The sequence below is a fragment of the Amblyraja radiata genome, chromosome 37 (assembly GCF_010909765.2).
Source record: "Amblyraja radiata isolate CabotCenter1 chromosome 37, sAmbRad1.1.pri, whole genome shotgun sequence".
In the NCBI taxonomy this organism is placed as follows: Eukaryota; Metazoa; Chordata; class Chondrichthyes; order Rajiformes; family Rajidae; genus Amblyraja; species Amblyraja radiata.
The window spans coordinates 43,092-65,454 of record NC_045992.1 but is presented as its reverse complement, the minus strand read 5'-3'; the positions used below and the strand labels follow the sequence as shown (position 1 = coordinate 65,454).

The following is a 22,363-nucleotide window of genomic DNA, read 5'->3' as shown; positions in this document are numbered from 1 at the left end:
GCAGCTCCCCGAGCTGCTTCTATCCCCGGCTACAATGCGGTGGCGCCCGGAGGCAGCGGTGAGTGAGTTACTGGCATTATCCCCGACCCCCTTCTTCTCAACACTCCTGCTCTCGCCGCAACTTTAACCCTGGCACAGACTCTCCACACGCTGTGAAAGGAACTCTCCCCCCACTTGGACCCTTGATCAAGTGTTGTCATTCAATAAAATGACAACTGATTCAACTTTTCCCTGTACTCCCGTTTTTCCCCACCATCTCTCCAGCTGCCGTCACCTTTCACCCCCCCACCCATTCAGTAATTAAGAATGAAGGAGACTAGGAAGCCACTGTTTTTATTTTTATTTTTACGAAGTGAACAATCTGCGCATGCATTGTTTAAATTTTTTTTTTTAAGCCGACTGACTGCCTACCCCGAGTAATTACTCACGGCATGTGCCTGAGCTACAGGAACTGATCCATAATCTATTGAACGTTTGAAAATGATCACCAATACGTCCACGATTTCTAGAACCACCTCCTTGAGTATCCTGGGATGCAGACCATCTGGCCCTGGGGATTTATCAGCCTTCAGTCCCATCAGTCTACCCAACACCAATTCCTGACTAATGTGAATTTCCTTCAGTTCCTCCATCACCCTAGATCCTCTGTCCCCTACTACATCTGGGAGATTGGTTCTGTCTTCACTAAGGATGATACAAACAAAGTACCTGTTCAACTCTTCTGCCATTTCCTTGTTCCCCATAATAAATTCACCTGTTTCTGTCTTCAAAGGACCCACATTTGCCTTAACTAATCTTTTCCTTTTCACATACCTAAAGAAGCTTTTACTATCCTCCTTTATATTCTTGGCCAGCTTACCTTTGTACTTCATCTTTTCTCCCCGTATTGCCTTTTAGTTACCTTCGGTTGTTCTTCAAAAGTTTCCCAATCCTCTGGCCTCCCGCTCATCTTTGCTATGTAATACGTACTCTCTTTTAGTTTTATACTGTCGTTGGCTTCCCGTCAGCCACGGTTGCCTCTTACTCCCCTTAGAATCTTTCCTCCTCTATGGAATGAAATGATCCTGCATCTTTTGGATTACTCCCAGAAATTCCTGCTAATGCTGTTCCACCGTCATCCCTGCTAGTGTCCCTTTCCAGTCAACTTTGGCCAGCTCCTCCCTCATGCCTCCATAGGCCCCTTTGTTCAACTGCAATACTGACACTTCTGATTTTATCTTCTCCATCTCAAATCGCAGATTAAAACTTATCATATTATGGCCACTACCTAATGGTTCATTTACTTTGAGTTCCCTTATCAAATCCTTATGAATGTCTCTAAATGTCAAAAGCATTTATTACCCGTTAAACTGCTCCACAGCTTTAACCAAGCAAAACACAGGTAGCAGGACCTCAGCAGTATGTCATTTCAGACTCAAAAGCGATAAAGATATTTGCTGTCTTACTTCCAAACATGTGGGATTATCACTGTAAACATATGGCATCATTGCCGTAGGCTCTCCAATCAGCAGAGATGAGTGCAAGCATTGATTCCAGGTGCCAGGTCAGATTCAGCATGACCTGGTACATTGTTCATCAACATTACCACTTAATTCTAAAGGGGCTGTCCCATTTGGGCGACCTAATCTGCGAGTTAAGAAGATTGTCTTCGACCTTCAAGCTCGAGGGCACTCGCCTGGAAAACCTCGAGCTGGATCGACTGTTCGCGTTGAAACCACGAGCTGGATCGACAGACCGCACACACACACAAACACATCGCGAAGGTGGGGGCCAGGGAGAGCGGGGGAGCGCTGTCTGCGCGATGAAGAGGAAGGTAAACTGCTGCCACAGTGTACGGTAAGTCCTTTAGAGTTGCGGAAGTGGGAGGGTGGGGAGAGACGATACTGTGATGTATCCCAATGAAATGTTTTCTACGGCACATCTGTAGAGGTTGGTGAGGGTTGTCGGGGACATGCTGAACTTCCTAAGCCTTCTAAAGGTATTGGTGTGTATTATTGGCTATCAATTCAATGAGGCTGGTCCAGGACAAATTGCTTGGTGAAATTTATTCCCAAGAACTTAAAGATATCAACCATCTCTACTTCGGAGCTGTCAATGTGCACCAGAAAGTGAAGTCAGTCACAATCTCCTTCATCTTGCTGACATTGAGGGAGAGCTTGTTGTCTTGGCACCAGGTTACCACTCTCCTTACTGTTCTCTGTCTTGTCATTATTTGACATCCGGCCCACTTGTAAATTGAGTTGTATTGGTATTTGGCTGCACAGTCATGTGTGTATAAGGAATATAATTGGGAGCGGAAAATGCACTAGTGTTGAGGATTATCGTGGAGGATGAATTATCACCTATCCTCACTATGTATCTGTTGGTCAGGAATTCAGTTGCGGAGGGGAGTACTAACTCCAACTTCCACAAGTTTGGAGACGAGCTTGGTTGGGATAATATTGTTACTGTCAATACAAGCCTGAAACATTACTATAATTTTTAATACCGTTGATTTATTATTTCTTTGCAATTGAACCGATTGACTTCATATTACTAATGCCCTGCATATGAAAGAATTTTAAAAGTAACAAAGAATTATGCAGAGTACTTTTTTAAATGTGAACCATATGCGTATATTATTTATTGGTCTGATTTCATTGCACGGACTTTCCAAAGTTGCCTCTTTTTCACAAATTGCCTCTGCAGTAATTTGATTAAAAGATTAAATTTGATGTGAAAGGAAAAGTTATTGCAAACTTATAAAATACATTTGGAAAGCAAATTTATGAGGGTTTTATATTTTGAGAAGAAACTTGTTTGATAATAATGATAATAATTACTGTAGTACATAAGAAAATAAACAAACATTTCAGAGCTCCTTAAAACCAATTTCAGACTTTGTCAAAACTAACTTCTTGGCAGATCTTACAAAGCTTTTGTTTTGTCATTGTCTGCAAAAGGAAATTAAACTTTTTTTCCAGGCAAGTTGCATCCTATGTTTATTTAACAAACAGCGCCTATATATTCATCTGCCTTTTTCAAACATAACCTTCTTCAGTCAAACATGCAAAATAATCTTGTGAAAGCACTAATTCATTCATTGCAACCATATCGATGCTGTGATAATCAAGCAGTGATCAACTGAAAAGTGTCTTTTTAATTAAAGCATAATGTGGCGCAGCAAAGAACACTGGAAAGCATGTGGCTCTTCTCCAATTGAAAAAAATAGCATATTCTTGATGGAACTACACCAACTGTTCTATTCACTTCCTTCAGTCATTTGTAGCAAATTGGTGCTCCATTACAAATCAACATATTAGTTGTAAACAAAGAGAATGATCCAGACACTGGTGCAGTAGAAAAAGTACTTTAATGTGACAGTTGGAAGCAGAATCTTGCCAGTTTAAGCTCAAATACTAATGTGTTTAATAATTGTCGCTAATTTTCCAGCCAGCACTTGGCACAATAATGAACTGACCATTTCCAATTGCTTGATAATCTTACGATCAAGTGGAATTTACTACGAATGGCTGGGTTGAGTGATCACTACTCATGGCAAATTATCCTCAGTGAAAATCGAGCAAATAGCCATTTTTAATAATTATTTTAATTCCACGATCAGTTTAAAAATGCACGGTACTCAGCTTTAGACAAGTAAAAAACCCATCAGAGTTACAACTGCTATTGTGTAGCTGCTGATTAAACTGTGCTCTACTCACAACTGGTTGCAGAGAAGGTTTACCTCTCAATACTCACCCTAGCCTTTAGTTATATTTTAATGCAGTAAAGAATGCAAACTCAACAAAAATACCTCCTCAACATCAGTACGATACTGCACTAAGATTTGGTATTGTGATTCATTCAAAGTTAAACTGTCACCAAATTGCACTAAATGAGATTCTTAGACAAGCTGATAATTGAATATGCTTTCAAAAATACTTTCAACAGGAATGCAAGGAATTGAAAATAAATAACTAAACCTATTCAGTGTAAATGGAAATTATACACTGGATTGCATGAATTAAGAGGCTGTCTCCAGATTGAAAGAAAACAAACTTTAATTGACATTACCTCTATCCAGAAATTTATCTAAACTAATGCAGTCCAAGTCACTTCCAGGATGCACAGTTAGAACTGTGAATATAAAAGATTACTAGAGCCTCATGTTAGAAGCACATACAAGCAGTGTTTTTGTTTTTGTTTTTTTTTAAATACATCAACTCTTTAGCAGGACCTCTATGTTAATCTAAAAACTTTGCTGTTCAGGTAATATTTACAACATGTCCAAGTTCTGTTTCTCAGACAAAACAAAAAAAAGTGTGAATTCTGGTTTAGTTTTCCATGAATCATTTATCAATTCACTTATAACTACATCATCATATTCTCCTTTAGAATGTTCCTAATGCTACTTCAATGTATCAAGGCTACAAAATCCTGATTACTGGATCATAGCAATGAACCTAATCCTATCTGCAATATTTACAGCACAAAGAGCAGTTCTTAAAAACAAAGTGTAGATGATGGAAGAATGGAACCAAAATTGTCCTTGATTGATGGCATGACAGAAAAACTGAAATAATCCTCTGCATGGGATATTTTGAGTAACTGTTGGTTACTTCCAGTGAAGGAAGAGGTGGTTGAGAGATTGGATAATATAAAAATAGATAAACCAGAATCATTTAAAAAGTTGATTGCACTTAAAGTAGTAATGTTACCCAGTGTGGATGGGATGCGTTCTAGATTATCGAAGAAATAAGGGTAGAAATTGTGAACCATAATCTTCAAATCTTGCTCTACCACAAGAGTTGGAAAGACAATTACATGATTTCACCCTTTCTCCTCACCCAAGATTGATACATGAGCCAAATAAATCCCAGTCAGTTAAAAAAGAGGCAAAATAAATGTTTGTTAATGTCAAACAGAATTAATTTTGAAAAATGTTCCAAAATGAAAGCCAACATTGGTTTTAAAAGACAAATATCTGACGCAAACCAGGGCAGGATCTTCATAGTGAATGGCAGAGCCCCGGGGAGTGTGGTAGAGCACAGAGATCTAGGAGAGTAAGTACCGAGTTCCATGAACGTCATATCACACGTAGATAGGGTGGTCAAAAATGCTTTCGATACATTGACCTTCATCAGTCATGGTAATGAGTATAGAAGTTGAGATGTTACAGTTGTACAAGACATTGGTGAGGCCACATTTGGAGTATTGTATTCAGTTTGGGTCACCCTGCTACAGGATATTGTTAAGCTGGAAAGAGTGCAGAAAATATTTACAAGGATGTTGCCAGGACTTAAAGGCCAGAGCTATAGGGAAAGGTTGGATAGGATCACTCTGAAGAAGGGTTTCGGCCCGAAACGTTGCCCATCTCCTTCGCTCCATAGATGCTGCTGCACCCGCTGAGTTCCTCCAGCATTTTTGTGTACCTTGGATAGGATAAGACTTTATCCCTTGGAGTGCAGGAGGCTGTGGAATGATCTTACAGAGGTGTATAAAATCATGAGGGGAATAGAAAGGGTGAATGCACAGATACTTTTACCCAGAGTAAGTGAATCAAGAACTAGAGGACAAAGATTTAAGATGAGAGGGAAAAGATTTAATAGGAACCCGAGGAGCAACTTTTTCCACACAGTCTGGTGGTTGTAGGGAATGTGATGCCTAAGGAGGTAGTTGAGGCAGGTGCAATAACCACTTTTAAAGACACTTGGACAGGTACATAGAAAAAGGTTCAGAAGACTATGGGCCAAATGCAGGTGAAATGGACTAGCATAGATGAGGCATATTTGACGGCATAGACAAGTTGGGCCGAAGGGCCTGTTTCCCTACTGTATGCCTGTTAAGAAGCTTCATGACAATTTTCTCAAGGACAATTAGTGATGGGCTACAAATATTTGCTCCAACAGCATTATCCAGTTCCCAAAAAGAGAATTAATAAGCCATCAAGCCACCTGATGAAATGTTTTATAATAAAATTGAGAGCAAACCCGAGGTTCAAGCAGTTTGCTGAGCGGATACAAAACTAGCTAAGAGTCAGAAAACAATAACAGCCGACTGAAGAGAGGCCAAATAATGACACACTTGAGAGATTTGCTATTGGGACAGCCACCCTTCTGGTAGGTCACTAAGCAATAGGTCTTTATAAATGGATGTAGCCTACAAGTAGTGAATTAGACTAGAGGATTCTATAAAACACTGATCACACCCATTAGGGTACTGTATGTAAATTACATTTGAAGGAATTTATTAACATGAGAGTACAGGGATGCCTGATGGGAATTGTTGCAGAGATGAAGGGGTTTAGCTATTTGAAAAAGCAGGTGTTCTCTTTAGAACAGTGAAATTAAGAGATTTGATCGAGATATTCCAAAGCAACAAAGGTTTCCACAGAGTAAATAAGGAGGATACTGTCCCCAATGGATCAGTAACCAGACACTGCATTTCACCAATAAGGAGCAGTGTTAATTAAACTATTATTAATATTATCCTATTCAGAGGTCATCTCAGATCCTTAAGTTCGCCTCTCCTCTACTTTTGCTATAATAAACCTTTAAAAGTGGCAATTTAGGCATCATGCCAAAAACAGATTCTGTCAAAGCTTTAAAAACATGGTCAAATCATGGTTTGTAGTTTGAAAAAGTTCCAGATATGTAACCTAACAGCAGATTTAAATTTTAGGTATTGTGTTCAGCATCTGCTAGCCATGACATTAATTGAAGCAAACTGCACCACACACAAGGCAGTTACCTGCATTCTTTCGGTACATGCTTCAGCAGAAAAGCAAAGAAAACAAAAGTGAGCTTACCTTCTACAAGGGAGAATGAAGAAGAAACAAAGAAAAGGGTAAAAATAAGTTTGTAATGATCAAAGAAGAAAATGAATATAAAAGAAAATTATGAAACATGCAATATTTTGACCACAAAATGCAGCAGAAGATTTACAGCAAGGTCTCTATGATAAATCTACTTATTGTCCACTGACACACTTATAACAATATAAAAACATACTGAGTATATCAAGCTGCATCTAAAGTCAATAGTCTTTGCAAATTCATATTTATTTGGCCAGATGTTCAATGGATATCAGAAGGGAAAGTATATACTATCCAGCCTTGAAACAGGCACTTCACCTGAATGGACATGCTCACAGGTTATGACTTGGCATTCTGCAGTAACAAATAAATAAGTAAGCTTCAAATGTTCCTACCAAGATTTTTTAGAAAAGTGAAATGGTGAAAAATGCAAAACGGGACATAATACACATACAAACACTCCAGTGAAGGAACATATATATGATCAGAACCAAGTAATTATTACCCTATTAAGAATAAGATCCAAAAGCATATTATACGTCAATAGAAAAGTAAATAAAAACCTTAACAGTCAAGTTATTTCTTATAAAGCACTTGCATTATTTCCTGTCACAACTTTCAAATTTACCTTACTGGCCCAAGCATCTTCATCCCAAGATGTTAGCTGCAACACACGAATTATCTCACTAATTTCAGTACTCATCTTTTCCACAGTGAAGTTACGGTTCTTTAAAGCTTCTTCCATTCCCTGGCTTTTGAATTGTTTTGTAGTCACAAAAATCTTTATGGCTGCAAAGCAAAAATATTATAAATTTCATTTAAAGCATTTCAACAAGATATATAGCCACAAGCATACATACACACATTATTTGTGCTTCAAAAATAATCCTATTTATTAGAACCTTGATTTCATCTTCAAGTACAATCATTTGCAAACTCCTATAACTCAATAAATTATTGGATCATTATTAAAGTAATAAAGATTTGATTCTGTGCAAGAAAAAGTCAGATACCACATATCTACATGGATTTTAGTAAGATATTTGATACCTTAGTAAGGTATTTACTTACTACCACCCCATGGTAGACTGATTCAGTAGATTAAGATGCACAGCATTAATAGTGACTTGGTCATATGGATACAGAACTGGCTTACTATTAGAAGCAAGAGGTTTGTGGTGGAAGGACAATATTCACGCTGGAGGTCTATAACCAGTGGATTACCACAGGGATCTGCATCAATAGTGGGATTTAAGAGACTTTTGGATAGGCACATGGGTATGCAGGGAATGGAGAGTTATAGATTATGTTCAGTTAGATGAGAGGTCCTGGCATCATGTTCAGCACAGACATTGTGGGCTGAAGTGCCTGTTTTTTTTGTTGCACTGTTCTACGTCCTAATAACTACAAATGCTGGTTTACAAAGAAAGAGTGTTGGAGAAGCTCAGCAGGTCAATTTAATTGCAAAAGCAAATCCTATTGACAAGTTATATGCACTCAAATTTGATTAGATTTGAAGAATGAAAAAATAAATTAATGAAACAGTGAGGGGTGGACAGCACCAAAAAAAAATCGAATATACTTTCAAATTCTATTCACACTGCTGGAGATTGATAGACAGACCAACTCAAAGACATATCCAGGCACCAAGCTATTATCCAAATGTGGAAGAAATATTTACCTGAAATGAGTACAGGAAGAAGTTCTTTCACAGTGTTCATGGAATTCACCAGCATTACCCTGTGCTCTTGATGTGTTAGTTCCTGTTGTCGTTCATCAATCATTTTAGCCATTTTGGTCATTCCTTAATCCATGGTGCGGTGAAGGAAGAAAGGGACAATAAATACATATAATTATAGAATAAACAACTATATGTGGACACCAAAAATAGAGTTGGAAAGTCATAGGTACACAGCATGTAAACAACTTTGGCCCAATTCATCCATGCTAACCAAGATGTCTACCTGAGCTGGTCCATTTGCCTGTGTTTAGTCCATTTCCCTCTAAACCTTTGCTGCCCATGCATCCTCCTCAATGCCTTTCCAACATTGTAATTTTATCTGCTTCTAAAACTTCTACTATCGGCTCATTCCATATACCCACAACCTTCTGGGTAGAAAAGTTGCTCCTCAGGCCCCTTTTAAATCTTTCCCTTCTCACCTTAAATCTCAGAGCCAAAGCTGATAGTGACAGACAGCATGGAAACATGCCATTTGGCCTAACGTCCACATTAATCAAGTTGGTTAAATGAGCTGGACGTCCCCATAGCAGAAGCGTCCACGTCACAGGGCTGGAAACTGAAAGTATCCTGAGCTCATTCTGCTACCACCATCATCTATTGCATCAAGTGATGTCTCCCACTGATTGTCGCCTGAGGACGGACGATGACAACAATGTCAACATTTGAAACATGAAAGATGGACTCGAAAGAAGACAACTGAACTAGACACACTTGCCCGAGTCTGGCCCATATCCCTCCATAGCTTTCCTATCCATATACCTTTTCAATATATTTTAAATGCCATTTCTTCCCAGCTGTCATCTGGCAACTGTCCTCTCACCAGCTCAAGTGCAGTCCTGACCTCCCATCTACCACATTGGAGGCTTTGAGCTATCTTCAATCAGACGTTATCAGATTTTATCTTGTGCTAAATGTTGTACCCTTTATCTGTACTCTAAGGATAACTTGATTGTATTCATATGTAATCTTTTCTTTGACTGGATAGCACACAACAAAAAGCTTTTCACTGTATCTCGGTACACATGATAATAATGAACTAAATAATATGTCGCCACTACTACCAGTCTCTCTGATAGCTTGTTCCATGTATTCATCACCATCTGCGTAAAAAGGTTGCTCCTCAGGCACCTGTTAAGTCTTTATCCTCTCACCTTAAATCAACTTGTCAATTTTTAGACAACTTGGGGGAAAAAGACTATGTGACAGGTACATGGATAGGACAGGTACAGATGGGATATGGGCCAATCGCAAGCAGGTGGGACTATTGTAGATGGGACATGTTGGTTGGTATGGGCAAGTTGAGCCAAAGAGCCTGTTTCTACGTTGTATGACTCTATAATAGATAAATTGTCGGTGATGGAGAGAGGTGAATTTCTACATGTGTACAGTGGAGAGCATATTGACCGATTATATTGTGGCGTGGTTCAGTAACTCGAATGTGTAGGAATTAAGGAGATTACAAAAAATGGTGGACACTACCTGGTCCATCACGGGTACCAACCTCCCCTCTATAGGAGGCGCTGTCTCAAAAGGCAACCAGCATCATATTTCCCTCCTACCATGGGAAGGTGGTATAGCAATCTGAAAACTGTAACCTCCAGATTCAGGAACAGCGTCTTCCCAGCAACCATCTTGCTCTTGACATCAAGTAAACAGCAAACTACAAATTGTCTTGGTTGCACTAAGTGATTTTTACACTAATACTATGGTTTTTTTTTAATTTACTGAATGTTTATGTTTATTATGTTATCTATGGGTTCTTTGTTTACAGCCAAGTTATGCTGCTGCATATGGAGCAAGACATTTATTATAGACAGAATGAGAAATCTCATTCAGCAATGGAAGCATCATTGGGTCTGGGGTGGGGTGGGTTGGGGGGTACAGGCAAGGAGAGGGCGAGGGTGAAGAGAGATCATGATGTTAAGACAAGTATCATTTAAGGTCACAATGAATAGTTCAGCAAGTTCAAAGGGCAAAATGTCCAACTTTCCCATCTGTTCTACATTTCCAATAATTTTCCATCTATACAGAATGTTAAATACATTTGCTGGTCACAATCTCCATCCACACAACATATTTATGCATCTGGAGATAGGAATGTAAGCTGAAAGTTAAAATAAGAATGACTTTTTTCCTTTGTCCTAATATTTCTCCTTTCTCCATGAAGACCCAATATTTCTCCTTTCTCCATGAAGCTATAACTTCATCAAAATACATAATCCCTACAAAAATGTGGTTGAAATGAAGGTCAGTTTGCTTTTGTTACATTATAAACATCCAAAAATTTAGAATTCTTCACCTGGACCCAAGTTTTTGGTGTAAGTCACCAAATCCTCCATTGTTTCTACGACTTCAGCAACCGTGAGATATTCCAAAATACCTTTGCATACACGAATAATTTTACGGACCTGTGATAACATTGTTTGAATAAAGACATAACAAAATTTAGCACAACTTATAATTTTAGGCATAACCACATACAATGAAATACATGTCATTATCACTGTCATAGAGTCATACACCGTGGAAACAGGTCCTTTGGGCCATCTTGCCCACACCAACCTATGCTATCCCACCTGTCTGTGTTTGGCACATATCCTACTAAATGTATCTTATCCATGTCCCTGTCCCAAAACATTGTGATAATACCTGCCTCAACTACCTCATCTGGCAGTTCGGTCCATATACCTACCACCCTTTCTGTAAAAGTTGCCTCGCAGATTCCTATTAAATCCTTTCCTCCCTCGCCCTAAACCAAAGTCCTCTGGTTCTTGATTCCCCGTACTCTGGGTAAAAGTGTGAATTTACCTTATCTATTCCTCTCATGATCTTAGACACCTCCACAAGACTAAGGTAGACACAAAATGTTGGAGTAACTCGGCGGGATGGGCAGCATCTCTGGAGAGAAGGAATGGGTGACGTTTCGGGTCAAGACCCTTCTTCAGAACTGATCTCGACCCAAAACATCACCCATTCGCAGGACCTTTCATCGCACGGCATGGGCTTCAATATTGGGAACCTCGATCGCCTTGACGCAGCGGTTTGACTGCCTGACCACAGCAGCAGAAGCAAGGAAGAGATAAGACTTTTTTTACCTTTCATCGCAGTGAGGAGGTGCCTGGAGGAGAGTCACTGTGGTGGATGTTTATGTTAAATTTATGCAATTGTGTGTTTTGTTAGCTTTTTATTGTTATGACTGTATGGTAATAACATTTTAATCAAATTTGTTTTGAATGACAAATAAATTCAATTGTAAAACTGGAGCATGACCTCTCAACTTGTACACAAAAAAATCGTGCTTGACTAATCCTCTGGATTTTTTTGAGGATGTAACTAGGAAAATGGACAAGGAGAGCCAGTGGATGTGGTGTACCTGGACTTTCAGAAAGCATTTGATAAGATCCCACATAGGAGATTAGTGGGCACAATTAGGGCACATGGTATTGGGGTAGTGCTGACATGGATAGAAAATTGGCAGACAGGAAACAAAGAGTAGGGATTAACGGATCTCTTTCAGAATGGCAGGCAGTGATTAGTGGGGTACAGCAAGGCTCGGTGCTGGGACATTTATAATAGCTATTTATAATATACTAGACCAAGTGCAGACCCGTTGGGTCTGTTTCCCCAACGGCGTTTGCGGGGGGAGGGGGGGATGGGGAGGGAGGGGAGGAGGGAGGGATGGGGAGAGGGGTGGGGGGAGAGAGGGGAAAGAGTGGGGAGGGGAAGGGGGAGAGAAGTGGAAGAGTGGGGAGGGAGGAGGAGAGGGGTAGCGGGAGTGATGGAAGAGGGATAGGGGGAAGGGGGTGGGGGGAGAGAGGGAAGGGGGTGGGGTAGAGAGGGAAGGGGGGTGGGGGAGAGAGGGATGGGAGAGGGGGAGGAGAGAGTGGGAGAGAAGTGGAATAGTGGGGAGGGAGGGGTAGAGGGGTAGCAGGAGTGGTAGAAGAGGGACGGGGGAGTGGTTGGAAGAGGGACAGAGGGGAAGGGGTGGGAGAGAGGGGAAGGGAGCGGAAGAGAGAGGGGTGGGGGAGGGAGAGGCGTCGGGTAAGGGGATAGAAGTGGAAGAGTGGGGAGGGAGTGGTAGGGGGAGTGGTGAAAGAGGGACAGAGGGGTAGGGGTAAGGGGGTGGTGGTAGAGAGGGAAGGGGGGTGGGGGAGAGAGGGATGGGTGGGAGAGGGGTGAGGAGAGGGAAACATAGAAGCATGGAAATTAAGTGCAGGAGTAGGCCATTCGGCCCTTCGAGCCTGCACCACCATTCAATATGATCATGGCTGATCATCCAACTCAGTATCCTGTACCTGCCTTCTCTCCATACCCCCTGATCCCTTTAGCCACAAGGGCCACATCTAACTCCCTCTTAAATATAGCCAATGAACTGGCCTCAACTACCTTCTGTGGCAGAGAGTTCCAGAGACTCACCACTATCTGTGTGAAAAATGTTTTCCTCATCTCAGTACTAAAGGATTTCCCCTTTATCCTTAAACTGTGACCCGCTTGTCCTGGACTTCCCCAACAACGGGAACAATCTTCCTGCATCAGACAAATGCAATTCAGGACTTTTCACTTCACAAGCAAAGTCAGAATGACGGTTAGTGAAGAATTCGAATATTCGCTGAGCGTTCAGATACTGCGCGCGCCTCCTGCACCAAAGGGGGGGGGGGGAGCGTGTGTCGTCACACACAAAGATCTTGTAGTAGAGAGCTCCGCTATAAGATCTTTGGTCACATACTAAGCACGCGCTTCCGCAAACAGATGAGCGTCTTCTTGAATGGAGAGCGTGTGGCTGCCTCCACAAACAGTCACACACACTGAGGACCCGCCCCCACAACAAATATTTTGTGAGGAAGGGGAGGAGGAGGGTGGAGAGGGAGAGGGGGGGAGGGGGGGGAGAAGAGGATGGGGGAGAGAGATGAAGGGGGGGGGGGGGAGCGGTTGGAGCGGGCGTGCATGAGTCGAGAGAAGAGAAAAGGGCAGAGAGAGAGAGAGAGAGAGGCTGGTACAACAACAAAAAAGCTGGATAAACTCATCTGGTGCAGCAGCATCTATGGACCGAAGGAAAAGGGCAACGTTTTTGGCCGAAGCCCTTCTTCCGGGTTTCGGCCAAAAACGTTGACCATTCAATTCGCTCCATAGATGCTGCCGCACCCGCTGAGTTTATCCAGCTTTTTTTATGTCTACCTTCGATTTTCCAGCATCTGTAGTTCCTTCTTAAAGACAGAGACTGTGCACGGTAAGGGAATGAGAAGGGAGAGGCGGAAGAGTGTGGAGGGAGGGGGAGAGTGGGATGGGAGGGGGAGAGGGGTGGGGGGAGAGAGTGTGGGGGGGGGAGGGGGGGGAGAGAAGTGCAAGAGTGGGGAGGGAGGGAGGGAGGGAGGGGGAGAGGGGTAGCAGGAGTGGTGGAAGAGGGACGGGGGAGTGGTGGAAGAGGGACAGAGCGGTAGGGGAAGGGGTAGGGGAGAGAGGGGAAGGGAGGGGGGGGTGAGGGAGGGAGAGGGGTGGGTAAGGGGAGTGAAGTGGGAGAGGGAGGGGTAGGGGGAGTGGTGGAAGAGGGACAGAGGGGAAGGGGCGGGGGAGAGAGGGAAGGGGGTGGGGTAGAGAGGGAAGGGGTGGGGGAGAGAGGGATGGAAGAGGGATGAGGAGAAGGAGAGGGGAAGGAGAGAAGGGGGAGAGTGGGGAGGGAGGGGTAGCGGGAGTGGTGGAAGAGGGACAGAGGGGTAGGGGAAGGGGGCGGGGGGAGAGAGGGAAGGGGGTGGGGTAGAGCGGGAAGTGGGGTGGGGAAGAGAGTGATGGTGGGAGAGGGAGAGGGGTGAGGAGAGGGAAACATAGAAATTAAGTGCAGGAGTAGGCTATTTGTCCCTTTGAGCCTGCACCACCATTCAATATGATCATGGCTGATCATCCAACTCAGTATCATGTACCTGACTTCTCTCCATACCCCCTGATCCCTTTAGCCACAGGGGCCACATCTAACCCTCTTAAATACAGCCAATGAACAGGCCTCAACTACCTTCTGTGTCAGTGAATTCCAGAGATTCACCACTCTCTGTGTGAAAAATGTTTTTCTCATCTCGGTCGTAAAAGATTTACCCCTTATCCTTAAACTGTGACCACTTGTTCTGGACTTCCCCAACATCTGGAACAATCTTCCTGCATCTAGCCTGTCCAACCCCTTAAGAATTTTGTAAGTTTCTATAAGATACCCCCTCAATCGTCTAAAATCTTGCGAGTACAAACCGAGTCTGGGGCTGATTCTATGGGTGAGATGCCAGTTTTAAAAAAAATATTTGGTGGGGGGGGGGGGGGCAGATTTGATTAAAAATGTGTACATAAACACGACGAAATGTAATGAGGTGCGGATACTTAGAAAGAAAAGTGAAATCTCTACCGAAATGGAAAAGATGTCGGCGATTCTGCGTCTGGTTTCGGAGTTGCAGTGAATCAAAGGAAGAAATGCAGTCGGAAGCCGTACATGTAAATGGATCCATTCCGATTGGACATCTGCGAGCATTTGACATTGCGATTGGACATCTGCGAGCATTGGGCATTGTGACATCACACGATGGGAACGAATCAAAGGCAGACAGGCAGCCGGACGGACGGCAGGCGACAGGCACACAGTTTTAATATATAATAGATAGATATTAATGATTTAGATGAAGGGATTACAAGTAACATTAGCAAATTTGTATTGACACAAAGCTGGGAGGCAGTGTGAACTGTAAGGAGGATGCTATGAGGATGCAGGGTGACTTGAAATAACCTCTACGTATCCACTCTATCCAGACTTTTCATTATTTGGTAGCTTTGAATGAGGTCCCCCCTCATTCTTCTAAACACTTGCACTTACAGGCCCAGTGACATTAAACGCTCATCATACGTTAACCCAATCAACCCCGGGATCAACCTCCTCTGGACCCTGTTCGGCACCAGCACATCCATCCTCAAATATGGGTCAAAAACTGCTCACAATACCCAAATGTGGTCTGACAAGTGCCTCATAAAGCCTTAGCATTATATCCCCGATTTTATACTCTAGTCCTCTCAAAATAAATGCTAACATTGCATTTGGCCTCTTTACTCTCGATTCAACTTGCAAATTAACCTTTTAGGAATGTTGTATCAGCACTCCCAAGTCCCTTTGTACCTCCAACTTCTAAATCCTCTCCGCATTTAGAAAATAGTTTACACCTTCATTCTAACTACCAAAATGCATGACTCCACAATTTGCTACACTGTATTCCATCTGCCACTTTAGTCCACTCTCCCAATCTGTAATTTCTTTATAACTCATTATCACTTCTCCAACATAATTTCCGACATATATATATACCTTCAGATTTCATCTTTTCCCCATTATTGCATTTTTAATTAATATCTGTTGATTTTTTTAAGTTTCTCGATCCTCTAGCTTTCCACTAATTCTTGCAACTTTATGTGCCTTCCCTTTTAGTTTTATGCTGTCTTTGACTTCCCTCATCAGCCACGGTTGCCTCATTCTCCCTTTAGAATCATTCTTCCTGTCGGGCTAAAAATATCCTACCTCTTCCAAAGCATTCCCAGAAACCCCTGCCTTTGCTGCTCCACATTCATTCCTACTAAGATCCCTTTCCAATCAACTTTATCCAGCTCCGCCCTCATCACTTTTACTCAACATTCATACCTACACATCAATTTCAACTTCTCTTTTTCAAACGGCAAATTGAATTTTATCATATTATGGTCACTACCTCCTTGGGGTTCATTTACCTTAAGCTCCCTAATAACAACTCGTTCGTTAATCATTACCAAATCCAGAATTGCCTTTTCCCCAGTAGGTTCGAGTACAAGCTGCTCTAAGAAGCGTTCTCGTAGGCACTCTATAAATTCCTTCTCGTGTAGCACTAACAAACATGCCTGCTGGGATATTGGTTCCCCTCCAGTTAAGGTGCAACTCATCCATCTGCCTCAGAAGAAAGTGTTCAAAAGGGAACTGCAGATGCTGGAATATCGAAGGTACACAAAATTGCTGGGGAAACTCAGCGGGTGCAGCAGCATCTATGGAGCGAAGGAAATAGGCGACGTTTCGGGCCAAAACCCTTCTTCAGACTGATGGGGGGTGGGGGAAAGAAAGAAGGAAAAGGGGAGGAGGAGGAGGAGCCCGAGGGTGGGCGGATGGGAGGGTGGGAGGAGACAGCTAGAGGGTTAAGGAAGGGGAGGAGACAGCAAGGGCTAGCCAAATTGGGAGAATTCTATGTTAATGCCATAAGGACGCAAGGTCCCCAGACGGAATACGAGGTGCTGTTCCTCCAATTTCCGCTGTTGCTCACTCTGGCAATGGAGGAGACCCAGGACAGAGAGGTCGGATTGGGAATGGGAGGGGGAGTTGAAGTGCTGAGCCACCAGGAGGTCAGGTAGGTTATTGCGGACTGCATCCTCCGCCATTTCCGCCACCTCCAACGTGACCCCACCACTCGCCACATCTTCCCATCTCCCCCCATGTCTGCCTTCCGCAAAGACTGCTCCCTCCGCAACTCCCTCGTCAATTTTTCCCTTCCCTCCCGCACCACCCCCTCCCCGGGCACTTTCCGTTGCAACCGCAAGAAATGCAACACCTGTCCCTTCACCTCCCCCCTGGACTCCATCCAAGGTCCCAAGCAGTCGTTCCAGGTGCGACAAAGGTTCACCTGTATCTCCTCCAACCTCATCTACTGCATCCGCTGCTCTAGATGTCAGCTGATTTACATCGGTGAGACCAAGCGTAGGTTGGGCGATCGTTTCGCCGAACACCTCCGCTCAGTCCGCAATAACCTACCTGACCTCCCGGTGGCTCAGCACTTCAACTCCCCCTCCCATTCCCAATCCGACCTCTCTGTCCTGGGTCTCCTCCATTGCCAGAGTGAGCAACAGCAGAAATTGGAGGAACAGCACCTCATATTCCGTCTGGGGACCTTGCGTCCTTATGGCATTAACATAGAATTCTCCCAATTTGGCTAGCCCTTGCTATCTCCTCCTCTTCCTTAACCCTCTAGCTGTCTCCTCCCACCCTCCCATCCGCCCGCCCTCGGGCTCCTCCTCCTCCTCCTCCCCTTTTCCTTCTTTCTTTCCCCCACCCCCCATCAGTCTGAAGAAGGGTTTCGGCCCGAAACGTCGCCTATTTCCTTCGCTCCATAGTTGCTGCTGCACCCGCTGAGTTTCTCCAGCAATTTTGTGTACCTTTGCCTCAGAAGAAATCCTAGTTGTCCAGAAATCTAAATTCCTGCCCCCTGCTCAAACTCATCAGCCACACATTCATCTCCCCCTACCTTCCTGTTCCTACCCTCACTAGTACATTGCACTGGAAGCGATACAGAGATTACTACACAGAAGGTTCTGCTTTTCAGCTTTTTTCCCCAGCTCCCTATACACATATTGCAGAACGTCCTTCCTTTTCCAACTTATGTCATTTGTGCCAACATGCAACATCCAAGACGTCCTGGACCCTGGCACCAGGGAGGACGCACACCATCCTGGAGTCTCAATTGCTGCCACATAATCTATCTGCACCGCCATCTAAAAGGTCACCTACAACTATGGCTGTGCTTGATATTACCTTTCCCTGCTGAGCATCAGTGCCAGCCTCGGTGCTCCAGCCATGCCTGGTACCGCTACTCAACCTTGATGGGTAACCCCTTCCCGGCAGTACTCAAAAGTTGTAACCCTGCTATACATCTTGTCTAAGAAGCTCTCATTCTCCTGGATTGTCCTGAGGAAATGTAGTTGCACTTCCAGTTCCCTAATGTGGTCTGAAAGGAGCTGCACCTGGACACAATACCCACAGATGTAGACATCAGGGACACCAGTCTAAAGAAGGGTTTAGTCCTGAAACGTCACCCATTCCTTCTCTCCAGAGATGCTGTCTGTCCTGCTGAGTTACTCCAGCATTTTGTATCTATCTTTGGTTTAAACGCATCTGCGTTTCCTTCCTATACACCAGCAGTTTCTCAGACTTCCCACATGCTGCAGGAGGAGCAATAGGCCAACTTATCTGCCATCACCACTGCAACTGAACCAAGGAGAGAAATAAAAAAACAACTCACACACAAGAGCAGAGCAGACTGTATCCATCTGCCTCGGATAGCCTCCTGGCCTCGGCTTCATCGCCAAAAGCTATTGAGCCAGAGACTCACACTTGACCTCACACAGCACTTGTCCTCAACACAGCCTCTCTCCCGCCACTGTGGCAAATGTACTCTTATATTTGCTAAATGTCTGCACCTGGAGCTCCATTCTTTCTCCCAGAATATTCTTTCAATGGGAACCTGGCTCCCTGTGTGCCAAAGATAGGCAAGACAGGTGAGGGTGGAGTTATGGAGTACTGCAAGGCCTTTCCTGAGGCATGGCAGCGTTTACTTTAGTTTAGTTGAGAGATTCAGCGTGGAAACAGGCCTTTCGACCCACCAGTGATCATCCATACACTAGTCTATCCTACACACTAGGAACAACTTACAAAAGCCAATTAACCTACAAATCTGCACTTCTTTGGAATGTGGGAGGAAACCGGAGCACCCGGAGAAAACTCTCACGGTCACAGGGATGACATACAAACTCCATACAGACAGCACCTAAAGTCAGGATTGAACCCAGGTCTCTGGTGGTGTAAGGCAGCGACCCTACCAATGCGCCACCCAGTGATACAAACTGACAGTGGTGAAACCCAGCCTCAGACTGGCAGATCTGTCATTTAGATTAGTTGTTAATGAAGATCTTTGTCATGCACAATTTTCAAAATGGTAATGTGAACATCTTTAGGTCATTTATTAAACTAATCAAAACAATAAAACGTTTTAGAAACATAGAAATTAGGTGCAGGAGTAGGCCATTCGGCCCTTCGAGCCTGCACCGCCATTCAATATGATCATGGCTGATCATCCAACTCAGTATCCCGTACCTGCCTTCTCTCCATACCCTCTGATCCCCTTAGCCACAAGGGCCACATCTAACTCCCTCTTAAATATAGCCAATGAACTGGCCTCGACTACCCTCTGTGGCAGAGAGTTCCAGAGATTCACCACTCTGTGTAAAAAAAGTTTTACATCTCGGTTTTAAAGGATTTCCCCCTTATGCTTAAGCTGTGACCCCTTGTCCTGGACTTCCCCAACATCGGGTGCAATCTTCCTGCATCTAGCCTGTCCAACCCCTTAAGAATTTTGTAAGTTTCTATAAGATCCCCTCTCAATCTCCTAAATTCTAGAGAGTATAAACCAAGTCTATCCAGCCTTTCTTCATAAGACAGTCCTGACATCCCAGGAATCAGTCTGGTGAACCTTCTCTGCACTCCCTCTATGGCAATAATGTCCTTCCTCAGATTTGGAGACCAAAACTGTACGCAATACTCCAGGTGTGGTCTCACCAAGACCCTGTACAACTGCAGTAGAACCTCCCTGCTCCTATACTCAAATCCTTTTGCTATGAAAGCTAACATACCATTCGCTTTCTTCACTGCCTGCTGCACCTGCATGCCTACTTTCAATGACTGGTGTACCATGACACCCAGGTCTCGCTGCATCTCCCCTTTTCCTAGTCGGCCACCATTTAGATAATAGTCTGCTTTCCTGTTTTTGCCACCAAAATGGATAACCTCACATTTATCCACATTATACTGCATCTGCCAAACATTTGCCCACTCACCCAGCCTATCCAAGTCACCTTGCAGTCTCCTAGCATCCTCCTCACAGCTAACACTGCCCCCCAGCTTAGTGTCATCCGCAAACTTGGAGATATTGCCTTCAATTCCCTCATCCAGATCATTAATATATATTGTAAATAGCTGGGGTCCCAGCACTGAGCCTTGCGGTACCCCACTAGTCACTGCCTGCCATTGTGAAAAGGACCCGTTTACTCCTACTCTTTGCTTCCTGTTTGCCAGCAGTTCTCTATCCACATCAATACTGAACCCCCAATGCCGAGTGCTTTAAGTTTGTATACTAATCTCTTATGTGGGACCTTGTCGAAAGCCTTCTGGAAGTCCAGATACACCACATCCACTGGTTCTCCCCTATCCACGCTACTAGTTACATCCTCGAAAAACTCTATAAGATTCGTCAGACATGATTTACCTTTTGTAAATCCATGCTGACTTTGTCCAATGATTTCACCACTTTCCAAATGTGCTGCTATCCCATCTTTAATAACTGACTCTAGCAGTTTCCCCACTGCCGATGTTAGACAAACTGGTCTGTAATTCCCCGTTTACTCTCTCCCTCCCTTCTTAAAAAGTGGGATTACGTTTGCTGCCCGCCAATCCTCAGGAACTACTCCAGAATCTAAAGAGTTTTGAAAGATTATTACTAATGCATCCACTATTTCTGGAGCTACTTCCTTAAGTACTCTGGGATGCAGCCTATCTGGCCCTGAGGATTTATCGGCCTTTAATCCATTCAATTTACCCAACACCACTTCCCGGCTAACCTGGATTTCACTCAATTCCTCCAACTCCTTTGACCCGCGGTCCCCTGCTATTTCCGGCAGATTATTTATGTCTTCCTTAGTGAAGACGGAACCAAAGTAGTTATTCAATTGGTCTGCCATATCCTTGTTCCCCATGATCAACTCACCTGTTTCTGACTGCAAGGGACCTGTTTTATTTTCCTTTCACTGAGTGGCAGACTTATATTGATTTTGATTGTGCCAGCAAACCAGAGCAGATTCAGCCGACAGATTTACCAGCCTGAGATGACTCGAGGCAAGCAGCTGTTTCTGTTCGCAAACTGGCAGTTATTGGCATATTATTCAAAATACCTTTCACAGAAGCTTAGCCCCACCAAATAAGACATAACTAATTTGGTTTTCAATTAAATGTATATATAATTTATATATAACCTGATTTTGTGTGTTTCCCGAGTCTACAACGGCCCGGGGAGCCGTTGGTGCGAGGAGGAGTTACCTGGAGCTGTGAGTATAAAAACAGCGCGGGGCTTGCTTCTACAGAGGCCCGGGGAGCTGTTGGTGCGAGGAGGGGTTACCTGGAGCTGTGAGTATAAAAACAGTGCGGGGCTTGCTTCTACAGAGGCCCGGGGAGCCGTTGGTGCGAGGAAGGGTTACCTGGAGCTGTGAGTATAAAAACAGCGCGGGGCTTGCTTCTACAGAGGCCTGGGGAGCCGTTGGTGCGAGGTGGAGTTACCTGGAGCTGTGAGTATAAAAACAGCGCGGGGCTTGCTTCTACAGAGGCCCGGGGAGCCGTTGGTGCGAGGAGGAGTTGCCTGGAGCTGTGAGGAACCCAAATCTGCAACGTTCCATCTCACTTCCAGAGAAGGAGTCTGGTGGAAGCCTCTGATTGGTCGAATGGACTAGAGGAAGCAGCTGATTGGCTTGTATCCCGGGTAAGGCTTTATTGTATTTGGACAAGGGGGAGAATGAGGGCCAGGGCAGTTTACTGTTCTGGATGTCAGATGTGGGAGGTCATGGAGTCTGAGTGCCCTCCAGACGTCCACATCTGCGCCAGGTGCGTCGAGATGGGGCTCCTAAGGGACCGTGTTAGGAACCTGGAGCAGCAACTCGATGACCTCTGTCTGCTCAGGGAGAGCGAGGAGGTCATAGAAAGGAGTTACAGGGAGGTGGTCACTCCAAGACCACGGGAGACAGAAAACTGGGTCACAGTTAGGAAGGGCAATGGGCAGAGGCAGGGACTGGTGAGTACCCCGGTGGCTGTACACCTTGAAAATAAGTACTCATGTTTGAGTAATGGTGGGGGAGACAGCCTACCTGGGGGCAGCGACAGCGGCCGGGCCTCTGGCACAAAGACCGGTCCTGTTGCTCAGAAGGGTAAGGAAAAGAAGAGGAGGGCAATTGTAATAGGGGACTCTATAGTCAGGGGG

At 44.1% G+C, this 22,363-nt stretch overlaps 1 protein-coding gene across 4 annotated transcripts in view; it reads right to left on the bottom strand.

Moving 5' to 3' along the window:
* Positions 1-22,363, bottom strand: part of vcl (vinculin) — a 107,100-nt gene that overhangs the window by 51,110 nt on the left and 33,627 nt on the right. For 2 of the 4 annotated variants that reach the window (XM_033012643.1, XM_033012645.1), the window contains exons 4-7: positions 10,834-10,942; positions 8,475-8,597; positions 7,422-7,582; positions 6,788-6,790 (exon numbers count right to left, since the gene is read on the bottom strand). In XM_033012643.1, coding sequence (XP_032868534.1) covers positions 6,788-6,790; positions 7,422-7,582; positions 8,475-8,597; positions 10,834-10,942 — 396 coding nt within the window. The remainder of the gene's footprint in view (positions 1-6,787; positions 6,791-7,421; positions 7,583-8,474; positions 8,598-10,833; positions 10,943-22,363) is intronic. The other 2 variants (XM_033012644.1, XM_033012646.1) reach the window with 1 other exon arrangement.